This window comes from Aulostomus chinensis, chromosome 23 (genome assembly GCF_037954235.1).
Source record: "Aulostomus chinensis isolate RoL2024-O1b breed Wild chromosome 23, RoL_Achi_v1.0, whole genome shotgun sequence".
NCBI lineage: Eukaryota > Metazoa > Chordata > Actinopteri > Syngnathiformes > Aulostomidae > Aulostomus > Aulostomus chinensis.
In genome coordinates this window covers 6707141-6735050 of record NC_141342.1, presented here as the reverse complement: position 1 = coordinate 6735050, position 27910 = coordinate 6707141, and the positions used below count along the sequence as shown (strand labels likewise).

Below are 27910 nucleotides of genomic sequence, written 5' to 3'. Positions count from 1 at the left end.
ACCGAAGGAAGGGAGAGAGAAAAGGCGTGCAGAGAGGAGGAGGAGGAGGAGGAGAGGGACTCTGTCCTGAGCTCCTGGTCTCAGACGGACTCTGCAGGGCCCTGCTGTCTACAGTTTTTAATCCTGCTTTTTCACTTGAAATTTCAGATAAAATGAACAAACTTAAACACTGTAAACTTAAAATTTCTTTGGAACAACAAACGCCAGCACCTGAGAGGAGCAGGTCAGGAGGTTCGGTCATGAACGGAACAACCTCATAAATAAAACTGCGTATTTATTAACATGACAATCCAAAGTTCTGAACATTGACAATTTCAAATAGAAAATATACATTTATGTGTCTTCATCAGTCCATCAGCACACGACTCCCTGTGGACAGGCGTCAGCTCCTCATGTGTGATCATGTGACTACGTGCAGGGCATGCTGGGAGGAGTCTGTCTGCAAACAGAGAACAAAATCATGCGGCCAACCCAGGTTAGTCCTGATACGGCACCGCCCGCTGCTGAAGCACCCAATCACAGAGGACTTCCAGCCCGTTAGCCTTTCCCTGTGGTTGTACTGGTGGAGCTGGTTCAAGCGCCAATGTTTGACCCTTGAACTCTTAGACAAACTGGGATCGGGGGTGCAGCTGATGCAGGTGCAGGGATGCTGGGGTCCAGAGACCACAAGAACAACTCCACTACGTCTACTCAGCCAACTTCTTTCACTTTGTCTGCAAATCCTGCCAAGCAGACAGGTTTCTTCCACACGGAGGTTGTAGAACGTTGAGAACAACGAGGGCGTGACCCCAGCCGTGAGTGAGGTTCTCAGAGGTCCAGCACCAGCCCCGAACCAGTACCTGGGGTGTATTGGAGGACAGAAAGTGCCAGCAGGTGTTCACCTTTCTCTCTTTTAAAAGGGTAGTTCACCCAAAAATGAAAATTCAGTCATTCTTATTCAGTCCACCATGTTTGTAGTCCTACTGGAGCCTTTTTCCCTGTCCACCAGCAGCCGAGCTCTGAGGACTAAAACGCGTCAGCGACCTCCAATCAGCGCCAGTTGAAGAGTGAAGCTTCATTTTTGGCTGAATGATCACCTTTAGGGAAAGATGTAAAAGATTGAGGACAATTTAAAACCTTATCACAGTAAACACTGTTTTAAATTTTCTTCCACGGGTACCAAGACTCAGTTCTCCCGGGACCAGTGAAACCAGCTGTCCCAGTCAGGAGGGATGAGAGCAGCAGCTCAGACAGCTGGTCGGCCCGAGGACGTCACCACGTCTGCTGGCAGGAGGCAGAACAAAGCTAGAGAGGTGGTGAGGAGGCTCCTGGGTTGCGACCCAAGATACTGGTACCCCCCATGCATTCAGTACAGCAGCGTGTAGGACAGGACTACTCACACAGGGAAGTACTACAAAGTACACACAGTAGAGAACTGTTACAGCAGGTCTGACCTTGGCTCGGTTCAGGAACCAGAAGGTTCACACACAAAAAACAAAACAGTACAGAAGGGGGGGGGGGGGGTCAAATGGGCCTGAATGAAGAGCTCGTGTCACAGCTGCAGACCCGAGACCTTGTTACTCACTCAACTTTAAAACCAGAGTCCTGGGAGAGAGAAGCAGGTTGGTGGGGTCCAGGACCAGGACCAGGACCAGGACCGGTGCTGGGGATTGCAACATTCCTCACGCCTTTAAAATGAACTGTAGCTGGACAATACAAGTTGCCTGTTTTTGGCTCTCTACATGAATTGGAAGTGAAATGTTTTGGAAATGTCCATTTTCTCTGTTCTTCAGCTGACTGAGGCCTCCAGGCCACCAGGGGGGCTGCATGCTGCTGACCCCCCCAGGAGGGTCAGCCTGTCCAGGCTGTCTGATTTGGTTCTTTCTTCTGGATGTCTGAGGACTTGAAGGCTTCACAGATGTGTAGTTAGCGCTCTTGGAGGACATCCCTGCCTTGTGGTGCTGTCGTCGTCCTCTGACCTCCAGATATCTGACTGACGCGAGGCACCACCCGTTCATTTGAAGCTGCCTGGGGGACTCGCCGCCCCGCTCCACTTCCTCTGTGCAGCTTAACTTGACCTCCATCTAAAACTGAGAAGCATAGTTGTAGCTGAGCAGCACTGGCAGAGCTCTGGAGCTCCGGGGCTAGCAGAGCTAGCTAGCCGCTATCCAACCGGGGGAATGTAAATACTGGTGGCTGCAGTCACAACACAGCCCAGCCTGTGGGTGATGCAGTGACACACGTGGCTGATATCTGCTCTGAAGGTAGGACAGTGGCTGGACCCCAGTATCACCATAGCAACGACTGCCTCAGTGGGAAGGCCTCAGAACGGAGAATTCATTCCAAGTTTGGTTTCAAACTGCAGCTTCTGTCTCTTCTGGTATCGAACTCGCACCCTGGGAGAGACCAGAAGAACAGAGGAGAGCTCAGGAGGAGAGGCATCAATCATTTCCTCACATGAGGGAAGAATGGAGGCACCTGCAGCACACCTGAGCTAGAGGTGAGCAGTGACTTCAAGCTAACTAGTCATGAGCAGCTGAGTGTTAGTAGCTGCTTTGAGTGTAAACGTGAGAGACCAATGGGAGAACCCAACAGTCGTCAACCCTTCCACTCTTGCGTGGGCTGCTTGAGGGTTTCCACCATGTTCAGCCCTCACATTCATGGCTTCTAGCCAATTCAGCTACTGGTGTCCTACCGTATCTCATGGAGCTTCACCACCTCGTTGACCAGCACCACCAGCAGCGGCGACAGAGAGACCAGCAGCCAGGCCAGCAGGGGGACGTCGCCCAGGTTAAAGGTCAGGAGGCTGGCCCGGTCATGCCACAGCTGGTAGTCCACCGTGGCCTGGACCATCTGACTGAGCAGCCTGGAGGAGAGGAGCAGCTCCTTCAGAGAACACACTGGACTCACAAAGCACATCAGACACAGGACACACCCACTCAAACAGAACATGGACAAACACAAACACTCTCATTTCCTACTCCAGCTCACTGACAATCACACATGAATATGAATGACTTCCTACTGAATGGAGTTAGGAAGATTCTAGCCTGGTCTGACATCAGCTGGCAGACATGCAGCAGGTGGGATGAAACTGCCAGGGACTGAAGCCTGGTTCGTCCCTAAAGGGCTCACGTCTGACCACACACTCAGGGTCTCTACTGAGCGGAGTTCTAGTTACGGCTCATCTGTCATGAACACGCCTGCTCTGGTCCCTCACAGCTGGACCACATCTGTGGGTGAGTCACTGGCGTCTGTCTCCTAGGTAACCAGAGGCTCACCTGCCTGGGACATGTCTGACAGTCATGTAAATGGAAAGAACTTACACCACGGGGACAGTGAGACACCACCAGGTGTTGCTGAAGGGACTCTTCCTCCACAGAGGCTGAGAGCGGTGGACGTAGCTGAGGGAGATCACCACTGATGAAGTAGGGAGACACAACAAAGGTCACCATGGTTACGCCTGCCAAAGCCAATCAGTCCAACCACAACGCTGCTTCTACCTGTGTGGAAGACCAGGAACCCCGCCATGACCTTCTGGGTCAGCAGCAGGCCGTTGGACAACTCATGGAACCAGCGCGGAGCGTCGTCCGAGGAGCTGCAGGAGCAGACAATGATTCTTTTACCACATTCATGAAACCTGACTTCACCAACTCTCGGGCAGAGGAACACGTTGGTTCTGCCACCGTCAGCTCGACAAAGGGCCGCACACCCCAGGTGAACCACACTGGAGCAACGCTGCTGATGACCAGATCCCGAAGAATCCTCCCAGCGAGTGTGAAGCCACGATGGACTCAGCAGTCACATGACCAAGTTTCAGGTCACATGTGAGAGGTGCAGCCGCAGGATGAGAAAAGCGTCCGAGACGCTGATGGACACCGGAGACACGGTGACGAACCGACCAGACGCTCTGACATCACGTTTACATTTTTGTACAATAAGTTATAGAAAGAAACTAATTTTTTGTGAATTATTCAATATTCAAAAATTAAATGAACGTTTGCCATTCATGATCCGAGCTCACGTTGGTCATGAAATGAAGAATTTTTATGTTTGATATTTCAGGAGAAATGTTGCTGATTATTGTGACTGTGACAGTCCAACTGACGGCTTCACACCAGCTTTCAGTGGTTAGGAAATAACAAGAGAACTCTTTGTATCCGATTAAAATTGCAAATGAGTGGTAAACTTTACAGAAAGAAATGGATATTTGGTGTTTCTGATCATAGCTGTTCTGGTCCATCAACATGATGAAGTCGGGTTTCTGGGGTGCCATGAGAGAGGGAGGTGGCAGGAGCATCAAATACTGGATGAGGGTGAGCGAGGAGGCTACTGGACCTGGCGGTGAGGATATGAAGGCAAGCAGCAGTGGTGTTGTTGGCCAGGGTCAGGTTGTTGCCACGGAGACAGACCTCCTGCAGGGTGAACCCGAAGGCCAACAGGTAGGCACACATCGTCAGGCCAAACTTCAACAGGAAACAGCCTAGGAAGTAGTTCTGGGTCTGACAAGACAAGACGACAGAGTCAGACCACATCTGCGGGACTCCCTGCCCCCTGGTCTCATGTCTCCCTGTGCCGGGACTCAGTGGTGGTCCTCACTAGAGGGAATCAGATCTGCAGTGTTCTGCTAAACTAAAACCCTCAACGTATGTTGAGCATGTAACCTCAACCAGGAACATTTACTGGATGTTCTAACTGGACAACTGAACTCTTCTTAGGAATCAGGGCTGGACAACACACGTTCATCATCATCACTGCAACCACTGCCTTCTTGAACACAACTCCAGCCCGTGTGACGTAGCTGACTGGAGACGTGGGTGGTGTCTCCACGCTGCCGGAGCCTCACCAGCAGCAGACTGAGTGACGCAGGGGTCCCAGCCACAAGCATTGACCCTGTATTCATAGATTGCTGGATTGGTTCATCAGGAATAATGCTTGACATCTTTATGGTTACATTTTGTGAGGAGAATCTGAATCTGCAGCATGACCAGCAAAAGGAATCTGTCAGGGAAATGTAGTGGCAGGAAGTGTTCCTCTGCAGTAGAAGTGGACTGGGGGATATTTCTTTAAATGAATTCACATCATGGTACAGTGAGTGGCAGCAGGGTGGAGCAGTGGTCCTCACTGTGGCCCCCAGCAAGAAGGTTGAGGGTGGAGCCCCGGCTGGAGCACGGGGTCTTTCTGGGTGAGTCTGAATGTTCTCCCTGTTCCTGCTGGGTTCTCTCTGGTACTCCAGCTTCCTCCACAGTCCAAAGACATCAAGAGGGACCAGGTTAATCCAGACTCTAAATTGACCGTAGGCGTGGCTGGGAGAGCCAATGGTTGTCTGTCTCTATGTGTTGGCCCTGCCATGGACTGATGACCTGTCCAGGGGGAAGGCTGCTGGGATAGGCTCCACCCCCACCACCCTCAACAGGAGGAGAGGGAGAAGATGGAGGGATGGATGGATGGATGATGGATGGATGGATGGATGATGGATGATGATGGATGGATGGATGATGGATGGATTCAGTGACTTAGCATCGTGACTTAACAGCATTCTTCCATATGTCAACATCATAGATCATTTTTAGCTGCTTGGGCCGTTTTCGGGTGTTTGGTTCTCAGGGCAGTTACAGCCACTTGGGACAGGGTCAGTTCTGGGACGGGGTTGGTCAGGAGCCCAGTTTGTGTCAGAGTGTAGCTGCTGCAGCATAGAGACCCAGGACCTCTGGAGCTCATAAGCATAGCGAAATATTGGATTATTCATCACAAGTTGTGTCACCATAGCAAAACTGAACAACATCCTCACACATCTCCTGCAGCCCAGCCAGGACCTGTGGCCATCACCTGGCCGCTGCCAGCTCGCCCTCCCTGGGAAAGCCTTCCACTGCTCCACATCGCTCCGCCCAAAGATGGAGAAACAAAGGGACTTCTGTGTGAAAGTCCTGCAGGAGCTGGAAATCCTTCTGACAGGGCCCTCCTCCAATACTACAATACTCATAGGACCTGCTGAATGCAGGGACCTTAGCACACACTCAGGAACTTCTACAATGACAAGTGTGTCTGATACAAGCACTAAACATGCAACTACTCAAGTTCATTCATGTGTTCATCTCTGATCCAACATACAGAGGAGGAGGTGAAGGAGCAACCCTGGAGCCTCTTACCTTCCTGGGAATGGAGTCCAGGTTCTTCCCAGTGGCGACGGTCATCACTGAACTGTCAGGTGGCTTCCCCAGGAGGGACACACTGCCAAACCAACACAAAAACATCACTACACAGTGTGTGTGTGTGTGTGTGTGTGTGTGTGTGTGTGTGTGTGTGTGCGCGCGCGCACGCGCGCATGTGTATGTGCATGTGTACCTCAGCAGCGGGCAGCTAAAGCAGGACAGCCAGAGGATGTCAGTGGTGTTGAGGGGAGGGGGGAGCTGAGCCAGACAGGCTAAGAACTGCAGACACACACCAGAACCAGAACCGTTCACTGACTTCTGACAGAACTGATTTCATTCAGCATCAGCTCTTCATTCTAAATGATTCCTGCTTCAGTACAAAGTATTAGTGCTACTTTCAGGACCTCCTCCATCTGCTTCATCATCATCTCCATCATGTTACTAACAGACATTTAGAAACACATTTTTGACACCCTGACTGGATTTTATTACCAACCGCAACCAGTAACTGATAGCAGACTCCGCAGAAAGGTTTGATTGACAGCACATCTGGATGCAGGTGGGCTCAGGTGTGGTCAGAGGGGCTCTCTCACCTGGATGATGACCAGACTGAGCTGGCACTGCAGCAGGAAGAGGAAGCACTTGCGAATGCCGTAGGTTGTGTGTCGGGCCTGGAACAGATCAGAACCAAAGACAGCTTCCTAAACATGATGACGTGCATGTGTGTGTGTGTGTGTGTGTGTGTGTGTGTGTGTGTGACCTGCTCTATGAGCCTGACGATGCTGACGCTCTCCCCCTGGTGGAAGGTGATGGAGCAGCCCAGACTGTTGAGCTGGCCCGACAGTCTCAGAGGAGACAGACCCTCTGTGTCTCCGGTGAATCCTCCACTTGTTGCATAGCCAAATGTCTCCCACGAGCACTGGGACGGGTACAGAGGGTCCAGGGCGATGCTGTGGAGGCGCAGTAGCACATGTCAACCTGTACCCCTCACAGCTGATATGGGATGATGAGGCTAAGCTTTTAAACTATAATATTAACATTGGATTTTCAATCAGTAGAGTTAGAAGTCTCGTGTGAATTTAAGTTTTTCACACCCTCAACAGAAACACTACAAGTGTCTTCAGACACAAATCAAACCGTGTGCGTGTGTGTGTGTGTGTGTACCTGATGTCACTCTGAAGGAAAAGGCGGCTGTTGCGGAAATTGGCTGAGCTTCCAAGACAGCAGGTTACTTCTCGGTTCTCCTGCATGATCTTCATCATCTCACACATGGCTGCAAAGAAACAAAGAATTTATCTACCAAACACACACACACACACACACACACTTCATACACATCTTCACCTAGGTAACATCCCTGACACAGACAGGTAAAGAGATGGCGTCACACTCAGCTATTGGTCTCCTGAGGGCAGACGTATGAATAGAAGGAGCCTTGCAGCTAACAGTTCAGAATCCTGGCTGCTGAAATGTTCCTTTACTGTCATGTGACCTGGGTGTCACCATCTGTGGATAACAGCACCGTCAGCAGGTGTTCCTATGAGTGTGTCAGACGCTCAAGGGGACTCACTGTCGGGGGTGCAGTCAGTGAAGAGAGGCACCAAGAGAGGCACGTTATCGATGTTCTTCAAATGAGGACGAACCTGGTGGATTCCTCGAGGAAGCTTTGCCTGGAACAACAACAGGAACAATACAGAAACAAGCCACCTTGTACAAATACACATCCCACAGACACGCTAACCTGAGGGCGCTGATCAGAACCATGCTTCATACTTCAGTGCTGTTGAACAGGAGCTGTGCTGCCCCTCAGCTCGGTCTACAGAGTGGCTGTGTCCCTCAGGGGTTTGTCCAGTTGCTGTGCTACTTGACTTTGTTGCTGCTGCCTGGTAGCAGAGCTTGCTAGCAGGCCTGTTGATATCTAGGACTTTGATATCTATGGAGCTTTTGCTTAGACATTTTTGACCAAAATTGGTGGTGAAGGTCCAGCAGCAGCTCTCGCCATGCTCCACCAGCTCTGTCCTCCACACGCTGAGCTTCTAGTAAGGGGAGCAGCAGAGAGGTCGTCTGTGTGCAGCAGTGCTGGGTGAAGCTATCAACTGCAGGTGAAGACGGCGCCGTTGGTATCGATACTTTTGCAAATGAGTATCCCATCCAAATACTAATATATAGTACTGAATAATATCTGGGTGTGGAAACTTTTGTCAACACTTGTTTGTGGTTTCTTTAGTGTTGGCCAATCACATTGGAGGGACTTGAAATAATGACAACTTGGCTTTGTAATTCAGCCACATTCACGTGTGAGGGAAACGATCCAGTTGTAGCCAAATCGAATCCCAAACCCGAAACGCCGGACGCAGGAGGAGGTGTGACGTGCAACATGAACCAACTCTGAGCTGCGAATGGAAGCTGCACATGATTCCCAGCAGGCCAAAGGACTGAACCTGGATTTTTACATGACAGACTGGTGCTAAACTGGTTTTGCTGCAGTCCTTTGTTCAGCTCATACTGGTTCCTTTCAGATATGGTTCCAACAGAGGTGATGGAAGAAAACTCCACTCAAGTTCTTCCACTACTGTGAGGCGTCAGCACACTGAGGGCCAGACAGTCAGTGGTTCCAGTACCAAAGCTGAAGCTGATCAGGTCATCAGTGCACGTCACCACCGTCAAACCAGAAGAGCTGAGCTCAAGCACTGGCCACTGCTGCAAGTCCACTCAACATGAACTCAACTAGGCTGAAATTCTACACCATTGCAAAAACAGGTAGAACTGTCCTTAGTTCAGTGTGTATTGTAGTTGAGAATAAAGATTGATACAATCAGATGGAAGGAGAAGCGTTACCCTGTTACAGTCTTCGAGAAAGCTGGGCACGTCACTGTCGGTGGGCTGGAAACTGGCCAGGTCGGAGTGGACCTCCTCCTCGGGCAGCAGCGGACCCTCGGCTTCATCCCGAGAGTCTGTCACATTGGAGGAGAGATGTTCAGGTATCAGACGTGTCCAGACACGCTTGATTAGGAGCTACACAAACACGCCTGGTCATTCAGCTCCTCGTGTATGTGGGTTCATCAACTCGAGAAGATCTGAATCAGTACCTTGGTTCAGGTCTTCATGGAGGGAGCCCTGGCTGGGGCTGGATGGAGCTCCATCACAGGGACTGTCTCCGTTAGGGGTCAGAGAGATGTGACAGTTCCAGCCTGTCTCCAAACCCATCTTCTCTGCAAACACCTGCACAGACACACATCCATCCTCTCGTTGGACCTGAGCTGCGACTCCAGGCACACATTTACCTTTCAATGGTCCTGATTATGAATAAGGTAACCAACAGGCAGAGGCAAGTACATACTAGAAATAATGTTGTCTATTTTTTTGGTTTACAAGCTTAGGGTTTAATTACCTGCGAAGGATCAAAGCTTCACCCAAATCGACATTTAACAGAATGCAGGTCACACGAACTAACGAGCTCAGCGACACTCAGCAGTGATTCAAGTTTTCAGGTCAGTAGTCAAACCCATTTGGTCTGATTTGTTTGGCAGATCTGGAACTCGGCTTTTTGGGCCCCTCTCTGCTAATCTGAAGTTCTTCCAGACACTTGACTTGTCCGTCTTCTTGCCTGTGTGAGTTCTTAAAACTAAAACCCCAAACCAACGCGTCAACGCGAGTTCAGCACATCGCTAGTGGCTTTAGGTGAGAAGTCTGAGCTGCGTGACAGAATAAGTGATGATGCATGTATACGCAGCAGGACTGGGGCCTGATGTGGGACGGCTGATGAAGCCCAATGAATAACAGAACCACCACACCATTGAGCACTGATCTGGATGTCGACTGCCAAAGCCACGAATGAAGCTTTGACGCACCAGAGCGTTCGGGTCAGCCCTGGAAATAAGGCCGTTCCCCTCAGTGATGGACAAAAGAGGTGCTGTGGTGACTCCACACCTTGCTGCGGAGCTCATCCTCCATGGAGAAGTAAACAAAGCGGATGCAGGCGGTGACCAGGGCGTCGATGAGCCGGACTGTGTCCAGCCTGGCTTGGAACTGGGATGACACCATCCCCATGAAGATCTGGCCGCTCAGGGCCTGCACACAGTCCTCACGCTCCACCCCCTCACCAATGCCCTCTGGAGACACAAAGGGGACAAAGACAGAAGCTGTCTTATGACCACGTAATGGTGATTTAACTGTCTGTGTCTGACCCCATACCATCGGAGCTCCAGCTGTTCCTGCAGGAATTGTGTTTGATGGGGGTGGTGAAGGGCAGCTCCAGCCCAGAGAAGAGGCAGGGGCCAGGGGCCAGCTCCATGCACTTCCCATTCAACAGGCTAGACAATGACACTTGCATGGGTTTGTAGGCAAAGGCAGAGCAGTAGCCTGACAGACAGGCCCGCTGGTAGAAGTCCAGAACCTTCTTCCTGTCACAGGCCAAAGGAGAATAAGAGGATATCAGAGCCAGAATTTGCCTGATACTTGACCATCTGTATGAAGAGATTTCTGGGACACGGTCAACGTGGGAGTCAGCGCACCTGTCCGAGCCTGAGAGGGGATAAATATCAGTGCCATCCCAGAAGTCAGTGCAGGCCTCCAGGATGAGGTCAGCTGAGCCGTGTGACAGCATCTGGACGTTATCTACAATTGCAATAATCACCAGTAACTAACAACGAGGAAGTTGGAGACCCACAACAAACAGCAATGAAAGCTTTCACAGATTACCGGCTAAGGAATCAAAATGACAGACAGACTGAGAGGACAAGCTACAGGGAGACTCACTGGAGGAGGAGTCTCGCACAAACAGGGAGATGAGGTGGGAGATGGGGGGCTGGCGCTTGGTGAAGTAATGCAGGCGGCGGGAGGTGAACTCCTTCGTCTTCTCTCCAGACGGCAGCTGGTAGAGAGCCAGGTGGTTCTCCTGCCTGAAGAGCTCCCTCGCACCAGGAGTGAACCCTGACACACACACACACACACACACACACACACACACACACACACACACACACACACACACACACACACACACACACAATAATAGTGATCACTACATCCATTGTTTAAACATCATAGGTATCAAAAGACAGACAGGAGGAACTCTTTGGGTCCTGGAGCCAGGATGTGGTTCTGTGCTTACCGATGAGCCTGGAGAGCTCACAGAGCCCCCAGGGCACGTAGACGGGCAGCACGGTGCCGTGGCTCTCCTGCAGGGCCAGGTTGGACAGGTGGTCTGAGAAGCGGCAGAGCTGCTGGGTCACATTGGCGTTGCAGAGGTTCAGCATGATGTTTAGGCCCAGCGGCTTGAGGGAAGGCAGGTGGCATTGCCAGGAGAGATCATCAAACTGAATGCTGGCCGGGTTCTGCTGGTCCTGCGACAGACTCAGCATCTCCAGGTGGTAGTCACACACAAAGTCCTCCGCTTCTGGTACCTGGCAGCCCATCATTAAGTCCTGGAGGGAGACCGGAGACATGAAAAGTTCTGTGACATCATGTTCACTTGGACAAGGTCTCACAGGGAGTTTGGCCTCCAGATGGTACCTGAGCCTGGTCGTCTTCACCTCCCTCAGTGTCACGGCTGAAGCTCACATTGGACCCGGAGTGGTGTTTGGCCCGGGTGTGTGTAGGCTGGCCAGACCGCAGGAGCCGCAGCGTGTCCGTGGAGCGAGTGGTGTCATGTGACGTCTCACTGGGCTCAGGCCCCTCCCCCGGCTGGGTGGAGGCCTCTGCCGGAAGACACAGCAAAGCCTCCACCTCCTGGACCTGTACAGCAGCCACAAACACTGGATCATCAGGGGTCCAGAGTCCACTGGCCCGAGCAGGGCCCCCTTACATAGTGGCCTGAGCAGGGCCCCCTAACATAGTGGCCTGAGCAGGGCCCCCTAACATACTGGACTCAAACAGGGCCCCCTTACATAGTGGCCTGAGCAGTGCCCCCTTACATAGTGGCCTGAGCAGGGCCCCCTTACATAGTGGCCTGAGCAGGGCCCCCTAACATACTGGACTCAAACAGGGCCCCCTTACATCGTGGCCTGGTGGCTGAGCCATCAGGACGATACTGTCATTTACTCACTGTCAAGTGAACCAACTTCCTCTAGACCAGTGCTTCTCAACTATTATCTGCTACGCCCCCCCCAGGAAGAAGAAAACATTTAGCGCCCCCCACTCTCTGCTGCAACCATAAACAGCACCATTTGTCTCTGAATTGTTAGAGGGCCTATAACCCACTTTGTGAATGCTAATGTTGGCAATATTCTGCAGGTTTTCGCTGAAAAAACTCAGCAGCTCACCAGCGTGATTGGGTGTGATGTCTTTAAGTCACACGCCTTAATTTATATGGCTTCATGCTGGCCACACCGGTCTTTCCTGGTTTCCCAGCGTCGTCATGGGGAAGCCCAGCGCTACATTCGCTTCCTCGTGTTTCCTCGTCTGAGCTTTCGGGAGACTGGTTTGTCTCATGACCTCCGTCTCTCTCCTCCTTTCTTTCCATCCCTGGTACACGTGTCTCCATGGTGTCTCTGGAGGGTTTGCTCACTGCACTTCATATCTCCCACTTTGAGATGTGTGAGCGCATGCTGGTCCACCATAGAGCTAAAACTGCCTGCACACACTCTGACAATGAGAGCACCACTGCCACCTACTGTAGCGAATGTGCAATTACACCTTATTCTAGGAAGGGAAAAAAAACAAAACCAGAAGCAGGTTGCTGAAACCAAGAGGCTGGCATTCGGTACGGCTAGTAACAGTCACAGGACACACACCTCATCCCGGTCCTCGTCTGTTTCCATTCTGCAGAAGGAGTTGATAGACAGGTCGTCTCTTAAATCATCCTGGCTGTTGTGAGGCGGTTCAACTCGTCCACTGAAAAACAGCACAGTCTCTGGACTCGGGTTAGGCCACGACAGGACACCCTGCTTGTCCACACAACACAGCACCTACACACACACACACACACACACACACACACACACACACACACACACACACACAAAGACTCAATCCTGGCATTCATGTTCATCAAGTGTCTAGAAGCAGGAGATGTGATGAGCAGCCCTCGCTGGAGGAGAAATACAGCTCAGCAGCACTCACAGTGACGGATCCAAGAGTGTGTAGCAGGCTGGACGTGTAGCAGAGGGTCTGAGACTGTCCCTTCAGGACACCAACCAGGTGCCTCCAAACACAACGCAGCATCTCCTACACACACACACACACACACACACACACACACACACACACACACACACACACACACACACACACACACAAATGAAGTCAGACACCTGCTTTCCACGACATTCAAGAGGGTGAAAATGTCCCGATGTAAGGACAATCAAATTCATTAACAAGTGGTTATTGATTCTACCAATTTGAAAGAGAAGCTTTTGGTGAAAAGGGGAAATCCTCCAAAACCAAACACAGAGAACGTCTGCAGCAGCTTGACTGGGCTGGACAGAGAGGAAGGAGCTTCTACACGACACCGCTGAGGTCAGAGGGGGGAGCCGGTGTGTGAGAGCAGCAGTGGTGGCTGGGGAAAAGTCCCAAACGCGTTCTTTCTGATGGCAGCCACGATGACTCAGCACATCTACCACAAGCTTCTCTCTCCCATCAGGTTCTGGGCTCCTGACTGCAGGTCCAACACATCAAACACAACTTCAACCCTTTAAAAGCCTACTGGAACCCTCACAGACAGTCTTTCCACAGCTTTGCCACACTGGACTCATCACCTCAATGTTTAAGTTTTGCCATTCCAGAACTGTCAGTCAGTGCATCCACACACTCCTGATCGCCACCTTCAGACCAGTTAACAAATTGCATGAATTTACATTTTGCCCTGTTGGATCTCAGGAAGGTTCTAAGTAGAGCTTCAAAATGCAGAAAGAAGAAATGGGAATAAGAGAGCGAAAGTTGTGAGCAGGCGATTGATTGAAAACGACTGGACTGAAACAGGCTGCTGATCAGCTGATCAAAGTTGAAGACCACAGCTCAAAAACCCCAAACCTCCTCAAACAGAAGCTGAAGTGTCAGAAACGCCTCAGCAGTCAGCAGCTCCACCAGGACTGCTGAGCACCTAAACACTGGTTTGGCCTGCTTGATGCAGGCGTTTCCAAGAGGCTCCAAGTGGTGAGGACGGCTTCACCGAGGGCGTCCACTGTCCGGGACTGATGTCCATTTCTGTAAACGTCCCTCACCATCCATCCCCAAATGTTCTCAACAGGATTTAGATCAGGGGAACACGCAGGATGGTCCAAAAGAGTGACGTTACTCTCCTGGAAAAGTTCTCGGTCAGACGGCGTTGTGAATTGCAGCGTTGTCCTGCTGGTAACCCAGTCATGACCTCACAGACGAGGGCCTCCGTCCTGAGGGACGCCACTGCTGCACAGCCTGGAACTCCATTGTACCACTGGAGGAAAAAGCACCCAGTTCATGATGCCCCCCCCCCCCCCCCATTTCAGTTAAAGTGTTGTTTTCAATCAATCGCCTGCTCACAATTTTTCGTCTCTTGTTCCCATTTCTCCTTTTTGAAGCTCTACTTAGAACCTTCCAAAGATCCAACAGAGCAAAATGTAAATGCAATTTTTTTTAACTGGTCTGAAGACTTTGATCAGGAGAGTATCAGGGATAATCAATTTATGAGAAATGAGATGGATCATGACAGTGTGGCTCCATTCTCACAAAGTACTGCTATCAATGAAGCTGTGTGATGCTACGGAGCTTCTGCTCACGTTCTCCAGATGGCTGCTCAGAACAGACTCCAGAAACACCTTGGCGGGTCACAGTAGTCCACCTGAGTCCACCCCAGGTCCAGGGTTCTGATTAGCAGGGACTGACTGATATATCTGGGCAAGATGAGACTGGCCTTCCACAGGTGAGTGTATCATGTTGGCCAGGTGACTACGTGAGAGCATCTGGGATTACAATGTGACATTATACACCCAGCCGGTCTGGCGGCGCTGGTCGGAGACTGACCAGGTCATCCTGTGCAATCCTGCTGCCAGACTGACTAAGACACACGCAGGTGTGACGGAAGCAATAACCAACACTCACCAAACGTGAGGCTGATTTCCTCCTGAGGAGTAAGGGACAGACTCAAGGGTAAGTCCCACTCAGGACGACCTCCGCCCTCGATTGGACTCCCCTTAACAGAGAGATTAAAGCCTGGTGCTGCTTTCAGAGACCCGTCAGGGCCGGGCTACTGGTGCTGCACTGCTGGTTCCTACAGCCAACCAGCATGACTGTGAGTGTTAGCTTGAGAACAGCAGGACTGCTGCTGTTGAGGGAACAGATCAAGGACGACTGGAGAACTTGGACCTTGGTGAAGGCTGATAATCCACACATGTGAAGGGTGATCGAAGCCAGTGTCAACAGAGAGAACACAACATGGCGTGCAGGACGAACAACAACTGAAAATGAATCAAAGCACCCATATCAAATGAAAACGGTGGTGAGCACATGGAGAATCAGGTCCATGATGAGAGTGTAGGGGGGTGGGAGGGTTCCACAGGTGGGGGGTGCAGAGGTCAGTGAGCAAGTGAAGGCAGGCAGGTTCAGGTCAAGGTGGGAGCCAAGCGAGTGGAGAGGGGAAGAGGGGGCGAGACAGCGAGAGGTTATACCTGGGAGGAAACCACTTCGGTGTAGCTGCTTAGAGTGTCCTCAGAGAACTTAGCAAGCTGGAGCGAGAGAAGAGTCTAGTTAGCACGCAGAGCCGCCGGCCCGGCAGCTCTGCGTGGGTCAGCACATGAGTTAGACAAACATCACCACCCACATTTCTGATGGGAGGCTGGAAAAAGCCGACAATCACAGGCCTGTAAACCGCCTCAGGAGCAGCAGACACCCTTCTACTCCAGCTGAGGGGAACACAGTCAATCACATTCCTATGGCCTACAGAACAGTCCAGTCACACGGCAACAGGGTCGCCTCGTTTGGTTCTGTCATGACTCCCACTGATTGGGTGACAGCATTCCAAAGGTTAATCAATGAGATTTGGTGGCTGCAAAATGTAGACTCGTGTTTTTGGACAGTTTAGCTGTTGTTCGCCATCCGTCTCCCTGGGATCTACACACACGTGGCTGGTTCTTCCTGCATTCTGGAGTAACAGAGAAGTAATGCAGGGGGGAAAAACACCTTAGTGAGCTGAATACTGCTATTAGTGAGTACTTGAAAGGTCAAATACAGTGCCACCATAAATGAAACAGTCCACTCATGTTTCGGAGGAAATGAAACATTTAGATGAATTTGGAGAAAAATTAATCAAATAACAGATAGGTTAGTGGCTGTGAGTGGCAGCTCCAGTGCTCGATGCAGTGTGACTGCCTCTCAACATGCTTCAGCCGTATGGCGCTGGACTACAGGCGTCTTTGAATCACCTCCTGTTGTGACCAAGGTGGCACATTTGACCACAGCCAGGTTTCCATTACAGGAAAGCTGAACGCTGCTAACGACGCCAGAGGCACATCACGTTTGATGATTTAACCCTGAATTGACAACAAGTAATAGCCAATCATTTCGTTATCAGCAACCTGAAATCTTCGCTTCCCCAAAGTAAAACCCTTCAAAGCTGCGATGCTGCTGAAGGCAGCAAGTTGTCATGTGACATGAATACCGACCTGCGTAACTCCCACAAGAGCAGTTTGAGACACACACAGTCTGAACCTACCGTAACAAGACTGTGGAACATGACAGGTGTGTGAGTGTGTGTGCTCCTCACCAGGCCAGCTGGTGATGCGCGGCTGAACTCGGCAAGGACCCTGGCCTCCCCGAAGGCGTTCACCAGCACCCACATGACAGGAAAGAGCAGGGGGAGGATGGGCAGAACACCCATCAGCTGCAAACACAAAGTCACAATCTTCTGTCTCTGTGGGCCCGTCATCCCTCCTGCTTTCCCCTCTAACGTCCCAACCACAACACCAACATGCTGACACACATGATGCCGGCTGCTACGGGTGTTCAGGCGACTGAGAGGATGCACTGGCTTTGCTACACCTGGTGCAAAAATAAGACCGCTTCAAAAAAAAGGTGGGGGGGGGGTGAAAGTGGTTGTAGGATAAAAATCAAAGTGCAACACACACATTTATACGGCTGTCACAGTTCTCAAAATCCATAATGTCTGACTTTTCATTGACAGGTTAGGGTTCAAATTTGGATTGAAACGACCAGGGTGGGAGGAGTACACCTTTGGGCAGGTTTGGAGCCACCAACAAACCCCAAGCAGCACAAGTTGACATTTAACCCCCTCTCATCAAACAGCATAGACATGTGGTGGGATTGTTGTGGTGGGGGGTGTCATGATATCATAGTATCACAACATCCTACAATATTGCAGTATTCTACCTCGTTCACTGAAAAATTAAAAGCAGAGCTGAAAACACAGGTGCTGTGCAAATGTACATCAGATGTCAGACGTCTGTTGAAACTTTCCAGGCGTCTCAAGTTTCTCCGCCATGTTGCTTCTGCCTGGCTGCTTCCTTGACTAACTCCCCCACAGAGAGCGCTCAGCAGCGCAGGGCTGGACTGCAACACCGACTGGAAGTGCAGAGGTCGGATTCATTTATAACCCTTCTATAAAATCAATTATTATTTTAAAAGAATCAATATTAAGAGCTGGAGAATCCATATTGTACCAGGGAAGGAAGCATCACAATATACTGTCAATACCCAACGCAAACCCAATGAACAGAGCACACCCACCCCCACAGACGTAGAACCGACAACAAGGACCATAACAGAGAAATACAACATCAAGATCAGTTTGCTCAGAAATTGAAATTATTTTACCTGAAGCTGAAAAAAATTGTAGCAGGTGGGGGTGAGGCTGGGCGCGTCACAAAAGTAGCGGATGGAGTTTACAAGTAAGAACGCCCCCTACAGGTGGAGATCAGACAGACAGCATTGAGGCAAAGGTGCCACACCTGAGATTCAGGTTGTTCTATGCAGATGATGGAACGTTCTCCATGGTCGTGTTTCTCACCAGCACAACAGGACACACCAGCTTGGTGATGACTGACTGCACTGTAAACCGCTCATTGTCGAGCACTGTGATTGGTCGAGAGCGCGCCAACTCCAGGCTGTTTCTGTTGCAGAAAGGGACAAAAATGATAAACAGGTGAGGTGAGGTGCTCCTCTCATGCTTCACTTGGTGATGAAACACATCTACGGCGGTTGAGGCGGCACCAGCAGCAGCAGCAGGACCAGGACAGTGTGCTCTCTTCCTCATTTCATCAGGTGGCACATTAAAGTTACACTGAAATAAGTCAGGGTCACGGGTGCCACTGCAACCTCAGTGTGCAGGGTTATGGAAGAATTCTGTTCAAGGGCCTGCATTCACCACAGAAAACTGTTAATGTTAATAACTTCTAATGTGTTTAGCAAAGTATTCCATGTATGAAAAAAATCCAAATTATGTAGCATTCATTCAAAACTGCATCCTTCCATCATCCCTCCATCATCCCTCCATCCCTCCATGTTCTCCCTCTCCTCCTGTTGAGGGTGGTGGGGGTGGAGCCTATCCCAGCAGCCTTCCCCCTGGACAGGTCACCAGTCCATGGCAGGGCCTGTGGACTGTGGAGGAAGCTGGAGTACCAGAGAGAACCCAGCAGGAACAGGGAGAACATGGAGACTCACACAGAAAGACCCCGTGCTGCAGCTGGGGCTCCACCCACAACCTTCTTGCTGGGGGGCCACAGGGAGGACCACTGCTCCACCGGGCCTCCCTCATTCAGAACTATTTTCATTAAAAAGTCTGAATTCTTGCTTGTGTTGTACGTCGCTTTGGACAAAAGCTTCTGCTAAATGAAATAATTGTAGAATTGTAATCATGATAAATGTTAGTGGACCAACAGGGTCTTCCTGGGGCCGACACTCAGGTGAGCCTGGGAGGAGTCGACAGTCTGCATGGTCTTGCAGTATCGTATCATTTTATTCTGCTCTGCTTCTCTGACTGATGCTGACATTTGCTGCTGATGTTTGAACGTCGTAATTTTAAAGGTTTGTTTACCTTGTCCAGGTTGTTGTAGGAGTATTTATATTTCCACAGAGTCAAATTCCTTCCTTGTGTACACACTAATCCAGTTTAACTGTTTCTGATGACATAACAAAACAAAACGTGACCTTTTGCCCCTCTTCCCAGACCAGACAAGAGAGCAACGGACAAAGAGAAGCAAAGTAAATCACATGAAGGGGGGAAAATGAAACGTAAACCAAGAGAGTGAAAACAACAAAAACAATGATTTGAAATTGTTTTCATGTACTTTGCACACCAAGTATGTTAAAATATTTTTAAAGACGCATTAAAAAGATCGAACAGCACAATCACAAAACGATAAAGAGAGAGACGAGCGCCTGTACAGAGATAAGAGTTTAGAAGTAGAGGGGCTCAGCCTTGTGTCTGGTCCCTGATTTTGCACTGCTGTGTTCCATGTTTGGCAGCGTGCTGGCTCCAGGCAGCCTCACCATATTTAGTAGCAACAGCGAGTCCTCACAAGGCTCTGAGCAGAGCTCTCCACACCGCCTCTACTGGCGGACGAGGTCAGATAGGAACTTAGACCACAGCCACCGAGGTTTGTGGACTTTCTTTCACAAAGTGGTACCTGATGAAATGATGTGCTGAGTTTTGTTGGTTCTTGTTCAATCCCTGGCTGCAGCGTTCTGGATCGGGGGGCTGAGATCATTGTCCCAGACCAGTGAAGTGCTCCCACCTGCGATAGTAGGAGTTTCTCTAGAGCAGGGGGCCACACTGGCTTGATAGAGTCAGGGAGGGAGGGGCCACACATCAGCCAAGCAGGAGGAGGCATGAAACACAGCTGGACAATGTTGATGAATCTGAACAGGCTTAAGGGGATGTGACGGTCTGGTGGACTCCCAGGTGACAAGGGAAAGATCTACTTGGTACCCAAACAAAATATCTTAGAAATGTATGAAAATAAGTAAGTGGGTGGAGCCTCTGATATCAGCGTTCTCATCCAGCTGATGGAGGAACATGTGACATCAGCAGACAGCTGGAGCCTCTGTTGGGAGTACCTTTAGTAGTAGTACACACTCAGTGAAGGTCCCTACAGAGGAGGCAGTGGATGCCGAACTCAGAGGATCCGGTGCAGGCAGGGCGACACATACTGAGTGTGTACTGAGCGTGTACTGAGCGTGTACTGACTGTGTACTGAGTGTGAACTGACTGTGTACTGAGCGTGTACTGAGCGTGTACTGAGTGTGAACTGACTGTGTACTAAGCGTGAACTGAGCGTGAACTGAGCGTGTACTGAGCGTGTACTGAGCGTGTACTGAGCGTGTACTGAGCGTGTACTGACTGTGTACTGAGTGTGAACTGACTGTGTACTGAGCGTGTACTGAGCGTGTACTGAGCGTGTACTGAGCGTGAACTGAGCGTGTACTGAGCGTGAACTGAGCGTGAACTGAGCGTGTACTGAGCATGAACTGAGCGTGTACTGAGCGTGAACTGAGCGTGAACTGAGCGTGTACTGAGCATGAACTGAGCGTGTACTGAGCGTGTACTGAGCGTGAACTGAGCGTGTACTGAGCGTGAACTGAGCGTGTACTGAGCGTGTACTGAGCGTGTACTGACTGTGTACTGAGTGTGAACTGACTGTGTACTGAGTGTGAACTGACTGTGTACTGAGCGTGTACTGAGCGTGTACTGAGTGTGAACTGACTGTGTACTAAGCGTGAACTGAGCGTGAACTGAGCATGAACTGAGCGTGTACTGAGTGTGAACTGAGCGTGTAATGAGCGTGTACTGAGCGTGTACTGACTGTGTACTGAGTGTGAACTGACTGTGTACTGAGCGTGTACTGAGCGTGAACTGAGCGTGTACTGAGCGTGAACTGAGCGTGTACTGAGTGTGAACTGACTGTGTACTAAGCGTGAACTGAGCGTGAACTGAGCGTGAACTGAGCGTGTACTGAGTGTGAACTGAGCGTGTACTGAGCGTGTACTGACTGTGTACTGAGCGTGAACTGAGCGTGCACTGAGCATGAACTGAGCGTGTACTGAGCGTGAACTGAGCGTGTACTGAGCGTGAACTGAGCGTGAACTGAGCGTGAACTGAGCGTGTACTGAGCGTGTACTGAGCGTGAACTGAGCGTGTACTGAGCGTGAACTGAGCGTGAACTGAGCGTGTACTGAGCGTGTACTGAGCGTGAACTGAGCGTGAACTGAGCGTGTACTGAGCGTGAACTGAGCGTGAACTGAGCGCGTACTAAGCGTGAACTGAGCGTGTACTGAGCGTGAACTGACTGTGTACTGAGTGTGAACTGACTGTGTACTGAGCGTGTACTGAGCGTGAACTGAGCGTGTACTGAGCGTGTACTGAGCGTGAACTGAGCGTGTACTGAGCGTGTACTGAGCGTGAACTGAGTGTGTACTGACTGAGATTGCCCTAAGCACTGCTGAACCACAGCAGCATGACCTCCTGAGGAAGCGTCCTACGACGGCGAGGCATCACCAGGCTTCAGTGTCGTGGCTGTCACTTTCTAGGGAAGGCCTCTAGTCGTGTTTTCAAACTGCCGCCTACCCTAGCATGTAGTTAGGCGTTAGCAAACATCTGCTAGCCGGCTGAAGGCTACCAGCTGGTGATGGGCTTGTCACTCAGCTAGTCTGGAATGTTCCTTGATGCCTCTCTGCCACATTAGAGTGAGCATTCCTGACATAGGTGCTCGTCATGAGTGTTCTACCTGACACTGTCCAGCACAGGTGTCCGCACCACTCTGAAGAGACGATGCTGCTGGGGGCTCTGGGGTCCTCTCTTCTCAGTGGCCCGGGGGGAAGGAGAAGGGGAGAATGGAGGGAATAAATCTCCAGGCTCCAAAACGATGTGTTCATCATCCTAAAGAGAAAAATCACAAGCAGTTGGTGTAGAAGGAGTTGTTTGACAAGAGAGATGCTGCTCCCTCATGCTGGAGCCGCACCTGTACAGGCTCTAGCATGCTGACTTGTGTCTGCTGGAGTACAGCTGGTTCCCTCTTCCTCCTACATGAGCATGTTTCTAGATGTATGTGAATAGCATCATTTCTTCACATATTAAAGTGCAACTCCATTCACCGATGTACTAAATATACACATGTACTGGACAGCCGTGACCTGATGGAATCAGCCCTCAAACACTGGCTGACCTCTTCTACACACCTTAATTCCTCTGAGGGAGGCAAAGGCTTCCTGCCCAGGTCTCAGAGCGATGATGTCTCCCTCCACCAGCAGGCTAACAGGCAGGTTAACCAGCTGCGAGTCTCGGTAGGTCCAGTGAAGGGACCACGACAGGGACGAGGGGGTGTACAGGTCAGGATAAAGGGACAGGGACCACTGCACCTCCCCCACCCAGCCTGACAGATAGTCTACAGAGAAACAGAGGAGGACGACAAGGATGAACATGGTGTTTCGGTCAGGACTGCTGAGCATTCGCTGACTTGTCTATCTGGTGCTGGTGCTTGTGGGCCAGGAGGCCATGAAGAAGAACATAATCGTTCCATTTCGTTTGTTCTCATTTTACATCCTTGAATCATCAAAGTATGAACAATTGTTTTAAGTCAATTTTTCACAATTTCAAGTACATGATTGAAGACTTCTGACATGCAAACAAAAGGATTCTTTCTCAGAGATGTTCAGGAAGGTGCTCAAATCTGTGTGAGTGAGCTCGAACCCTCCGTCTGGCAGCTGCAACACATCAGCAGGATGACTGACAGGTGAGCACTGGGCTCCCTGCAGACGCCACACCTGTCAGGTAGACGGATTTTCATGACTCACCACTGAGCTGGCTAATGATGCTCTTGAGACGTCGGACCATCTCGCTCCTCTTCAGCTTCTCCTGGCGTCCCACCAGCAGCAGGTTCAGGAGGAAGAGGAGGAGAAGGGCGCTGGCGTTCACCAGCTCGATTCCAGAGCTTGAGGTGAGCAGGAGCAGAGACATTCATCTGTGATCAGTGCGCTCCTCCACAGTTCACAACACCCCACCAACCTTTCACCCAGCATTTCCTGGTCTGTATGATTTGAGGCGAATGTGGTAAAGTCGTCTCACAAACACACTGACAACAGACCCATCAGTGAACAGGCGTGTTAGCACACATGTACGTGATATGAACACACGCACCACACAGACTAATATGGTCCAGTGAGACCAAACCCTTCCCACAAGGACGAGCCACATTTGTACCACGTCAACATGCTAGACAGGACAGTTCAGCTACACAGGGCATCACCCACCTGCCCTTCGGCTGGCTGCCATGGCAACAGAAGAGTCCCAGCACCACCAGCAGAGTCAGGGCTGCTCCTGGCCAGTGGAAGCAGGAGTGACGGTTGCCATGGTAAAGGAAGCTACTCACCCACTGCTCCTGTGAACACGTGACAGCAGTTGTCAGGTGACCTGGCATTCACAGAGTGATCCAGATATGATCAGGATTACAATATTAGTCATATTAATGGTTTTCCTGAGTGTACCACACAGGTACTACTCTGCAAAGATGTGTACCCGCGCAGAGAGCCGTCGGCGTGCTGTCTTCTGGTGCTGCTCCAGCAGGCTGCTGAGCTGGTCCCGCAGCTTCCCCAGAGCCTGAGCCGTCGACAGGCCCAACGTCACGGCGACTTCCTGCTGCAACATACATGACACCTGAGTCAGGGAACTACTGAGTACCTGGCCGTGGACACGCTAGCCTAAGGCACCAAGAATACTACTTTACTATACTACTTAACTGGGCTCATGCAGCGAAACACAGAGAACAACATTCGGAAGGTTGCATCAATGTTTCCCACAAACGGCAGCCACACACACGCACGCACACAAGCACACACACACCACTGGGATCCAGTACCTCACTGATACCAGTGGTGTGTGGCAAGCTGGAACTGATTTCACCCTTTAATGCACACATACAGCAGGAAGTAGCATAAAAGCACCTGAATGAAAACATTCCTGTTGCTCCTCTTTCATGTTTCTCTAGAAATATTTCTAACTCGCATAGAAAAAGACATCGATCCGAAGCAATTGAAGAAAACATCAAATCAAACCAAGAAACGGAACACAAGGAGCGGCATGGCTCACAGGCAGCGTGGTCGTCTAGCAACCAAAGGGTCGCTGAGGTAACGTGTGTTAACTGACACATCAACAACACATGAGGGGTCAGGCTGAAGCCCCCACAGTCACAAATATCCTCCCAGGTCTCCAGAGTAACAAAGCCTCCACAAAAATCCTCCAGTCTACAATCAGCCTCAGTGTAGCAGAGCCCCGCCCACTGCCTGGGAGGAAGGATGCAGACCGGCCACATGTAGACCTGCTGCACCTGGGCTGCCACCTCTAGACAGACGTTCACCCACACAGGCATCAACAGTGGTCCTCTATTTCCTGAACCCTAAAGACTATCCCTGCATCACAGGCTAACAGGCTAATGAGCAACGAACAACTTACTCTGCTCCTCTTCCTCAGACAGACCCCCCCTCTCATCTTCAGCACCATGGTGACCCCCCCTCTGTTACGGCTGGGCTAGCGGCTAACAGCAGCTGTGATAGGCCGAGTTCTCAGGATCTGTGTGTCACCCTCAGCCAACTCTATCGTTAGCAGAGAGCTGGTGGTGCTGCAGCACCCCCGAATATCCCTCGTCACGGAGCTGCAGACCTCACACAGTCTGGCCCGGATCAGAGTGTAGTGTGTGTGTGTGTGTGTGTGTGGGGGGGGGGGGGGGGGGGGGGCTGTTCTGACCGGCTCAGTGGTCAGACTGTCTCTGAGCAGGTTTGTTGGACTGCCAGTGTGTTTGTTATGAACAGCTCTACCATGTGTGTAACTCTTTAGATCCAGGAGAGCCATCAGCAGGGCAGAGCCGCTGCCTCGACCTGCTCCGCCATCAGCAGCTGAACACCCGCTTCAGTCTGAATGTTCCTAGATTAGCCAGAGTGTTTCTGATAGAGAAAAAAGCTGCACCATCACCCTGCCAGGGCTCACCTGGATGGAGCGAAGGGAGGTCGATTCCTCGCTGAGGGAAATCTGTTTTAGGAACTAATCTCCGAATCTCAAACACAGGCAGAAAGCAGCAGTCGGTCAGTTGCCAGGACACACCTCTGACATGTAGACACGCCCATCAGTGTCGGAAAAGAACAGAAACGTGAACGACCGCCTCGCTTCCTGGAGCTTATCAGGTTCTCCTGAAGAGACATCCATGTCTCTGAGAGGAAGACAGGTGCTGCTGGAGGCAATGATTGACAGCAGTGGAGACCGCCTCTGACGAGCTGCCCACCTGTCAAATACCTCACCCTCACGTCAGTGTTTAACCAAGGAGCCCGGACCTTGCGCCCCTTCAGTCGGGTCAACTGCAAGGCCCCGAGACGTCCAAGAACACGAAGTCTGTGACAGGAGCCGGTTCTGTCACGGGGCACTGAGGGAGGGTCCACGACGGGGAATTCATGGAGAACAGTTCTGGTTTTACTATGGGGACGTTTGTTGTTCAGTTGAGATAATAGTTAACCAAATGACAATGAAAAGCCTGTGGCGCGCACGCACGCACGCACACACATGCACGCACGCACGCACACACACACACGACAGAAGGACTTTTTAAGTGGGTGCTGCGAGAATCTTTGGGAGTCCTGGTGGTGGGTTTCAGGTACAGTTCTGTGGAGAGCAGCTCCTGGAGCAGACATGGGTCCTGTGGTGGCCTGGCAGCATGGCAGACTGGTGCAGCGTCCCAGGGCCCCGTCAGCACTGTCAACAACTCCCCCCTCAGGGACCCTCCTGCGGCGTCACAAGGCGCTTCACCAGAGACTGAACAGACTCACCTGCTTTTTATCCTGCTGCTCCATGGCAACCGCAACCACTCCTCATGCTCTGCTCCTCAACCAGCCAACACCACCTGGCAGAACCCGGCCTGCACTGCTCCGATACGTCCAACTCTCTGGTCAGCCTCCCGCCTGCAGACCCTGCAGCTCACGTGGTTCTGGTGAAGTTGGAGGAAGGAGGAGGAAGTAAGGGGGTGCAGCTTCGGTCCTCCACCTGGCAACACCTCCTCCCCCGCCCCCTCGGCCAGTGTGACAGGAGCCACGCCCACACGCCAGGACCAGCAGACAGAAGCGAGGGATTCTGGGAGGTGGGACACTGGTCTTGAGGCTCAGGTGGTGCTCAGGTGCAGCAGAGGGGTTCTGCCACTCATGTGGAGGAAATCTGTGGAGAGAAGACAGATCACATGACTTAGACTGCCGGCCAGGTGTTCAGGCCGGTCCGAGCTGCGTACTCCATGTCAGTGTCATGGCTGTGGTTGTGGTTGTGTGGGGAGGTTAGCATGACAGCGCTGGCAGGGCCCCCTGACACCAGCAGGCGCCTCGCAGCAGCTGATCTCCAGAGTCAGCAGTCTCCACTGGCAAAGAGCTGAGTGAGCTCAGCCAGGACCGCCGGGCCGGGGGGCCGGGGGGCCGGGTGAGACCACCATCAGGACACAATCCCCCGGGATGCACCACCAAGACCACACCACCACCACCGTCAGCTCAGAACCGTCAGCTCCAGAACCTTGTGTTGTCACTGATCCTGATCATGGGCTCACTGGGCGGAACCGGAGGGTCGCCCCCGTCCTCACTTGGGAGAGCTCAGGTGGTACTGCTGGTTCGTTCTCTTCAAACGAACCATGTTATCGACGTGTAGAACACACGTGGACCGGAGGTGCACTCGAGGAGTAAAATAAAAACTTTAGTGACGTCACACAGGTGGTACCCAAACCAACACCCGCGGGGGCTACAGGGACGTTACCGAACTCAAGTGTCGGTGCAGCGCGGCGACTTCCGGAAACGACATCAAAGGTTCTGTGAATCGAGGCTGGAACCCTCAGGGAACCGAACCATCCAGACGAAGAACCGCAGGAAATGTTCTGTTCTGGTTCTGGTCTGACTGTCAACGACGCCGTGCTGAGGAGCTTCGCTCGACGCCGCTTCTGGTGTCAGATCTCGGGTCACGATTGTAAACTTTCCGGAACCCTCCGATCCGTCGGTTGGGGTCTCCAGTTCCGACTCACCTGCCGGTCTTCCCCGGTCCCGTTCAGAACCGCGAACCACAGCAGTTCCGCCTCAGCGCGGAGGAAAGTGAATAGTGGGTAGCAGCGGCGGCCATCTTGGGAGCTTCCTGCCTGAGGGGACGGAGCGCTCTGATTGGCCGGCGCCGCAGCACGCTCTTTCCTGATTGGCTGGAACCACCGGGGTGAAATATACTGCAATTGCCGTCTAGTGTTTCGTTCCTGAGTACTTTTCCCATTAACACTGCACTCGACTGTGATGACGTCGCTGTTGCTGGACACCTCAGTGTCCTGTGACGTCTGAGGCGGTCGGCACAGGTGGAACACCTGAGGACGACCGATGCGCTGCAGCACTCAGTAGAAAGGTTAATGGCGGCTCAACCTTTGACCTCACGCGTGGATTCAGCTTCGCTGCGTCCGAATTGCCAAGTAGGTCGGATCGTTCACACCAAACGCGACGCGTATGAACGCACCTTTAGTCATCAACAACGACGACTATAAAGGTTGGTGTTGCATCAGAATGGAAACTTGGCTTGCGGGTCCACAAGTTTTTAGGGGACGAAGAGGAAATCCGCGGTGCATTGTGGGCCATAGGTTGCTCCATAGGATGCACCTGAACCGACCTACAATGTGGGCGTGTTTAGGTTGGAATGTAGGTTGCGAAGTAGGTCGCTACTCGTGCCAGTTGTGGTTTCGGACAGCCTACGACCTGCTCTGAGACCTACGATCAGACCTACTTGGCAATTCAGACGCAGCCATTGGCTCAGGAGAGATTTCTCCTCTCCATTACTCACCGATTCACCAGAGCCGATGTTCGCTGGATGT

General features: G+C 51.5%; 1 protein-coding gene across 3 annotated transcripts; it reads right to left on the bottom strand.

The window, feature by feature from the left end:
• Window positions 1-261: 261 nt before the first annotated feature.
• On the bottom strand, window positions 262-27473 carry tmem94 (transmembrane protein 94). Of its 3 annotated transcripts, none has more exons than XM_086195437.1 (32): window positions 27089-27473; window positions 25866-26247; window positions 23572-23691; window positions 23307-23434; window positions 22851-22987; window positions 22236-22441; window positions 21785-21936; window positions 18070-18172; window positions 17877-17963; window positions 16810-16926; window positions 15716-15772; window positions 13194-13298; window positions 12866-13039; window positions 11646-11867; window positions 11245-11557; window positions 10890-11063; window positions 10646-10748; window positions 10326-10534; window positions 10062-10243; window positions 9221-9353; window positions 8970-9085; window positions 7702-7801; window positions 7296-7404; window positions 6892-7081; window positions 6725-6802; window positions 6325-6410; window positions 6129-6210; window positions 4318-4481; window positions 3483-3577; window positions 3306-3399; window positions 2675-2845; window positions 262-2375 (listed from the first exon to the last, which is right to left on the bottom strand). In XM_086195437.1, exons 2-32 carry the CDS (start codon window positions 25887-25889, stop codon window positions 2303-2305), a joined length of 4104 nt encoding a protein of 1367 aa, XP_086051563.1. In that variant the 5' UTR covers window positions 25890-26247; window positions 27089-27473; the 3' UTR covers window positions 262-2302. The 3 variants fall into 3 exon arrangements, with proteins under 3 accessions (XP_086051563.1, XP_086051564.1, XP_086051565.1); XM_086195438.1 differs by having other exon boundaries at window positions 23572-23688; XM_086195439.1 differs by lacking the exon at window positions 15716-15772 and having other exon boundaries at window positions 27089-27472.
• Between the last annotated feature and the right edge of the window lie 437 nt (window positions 27474-27910).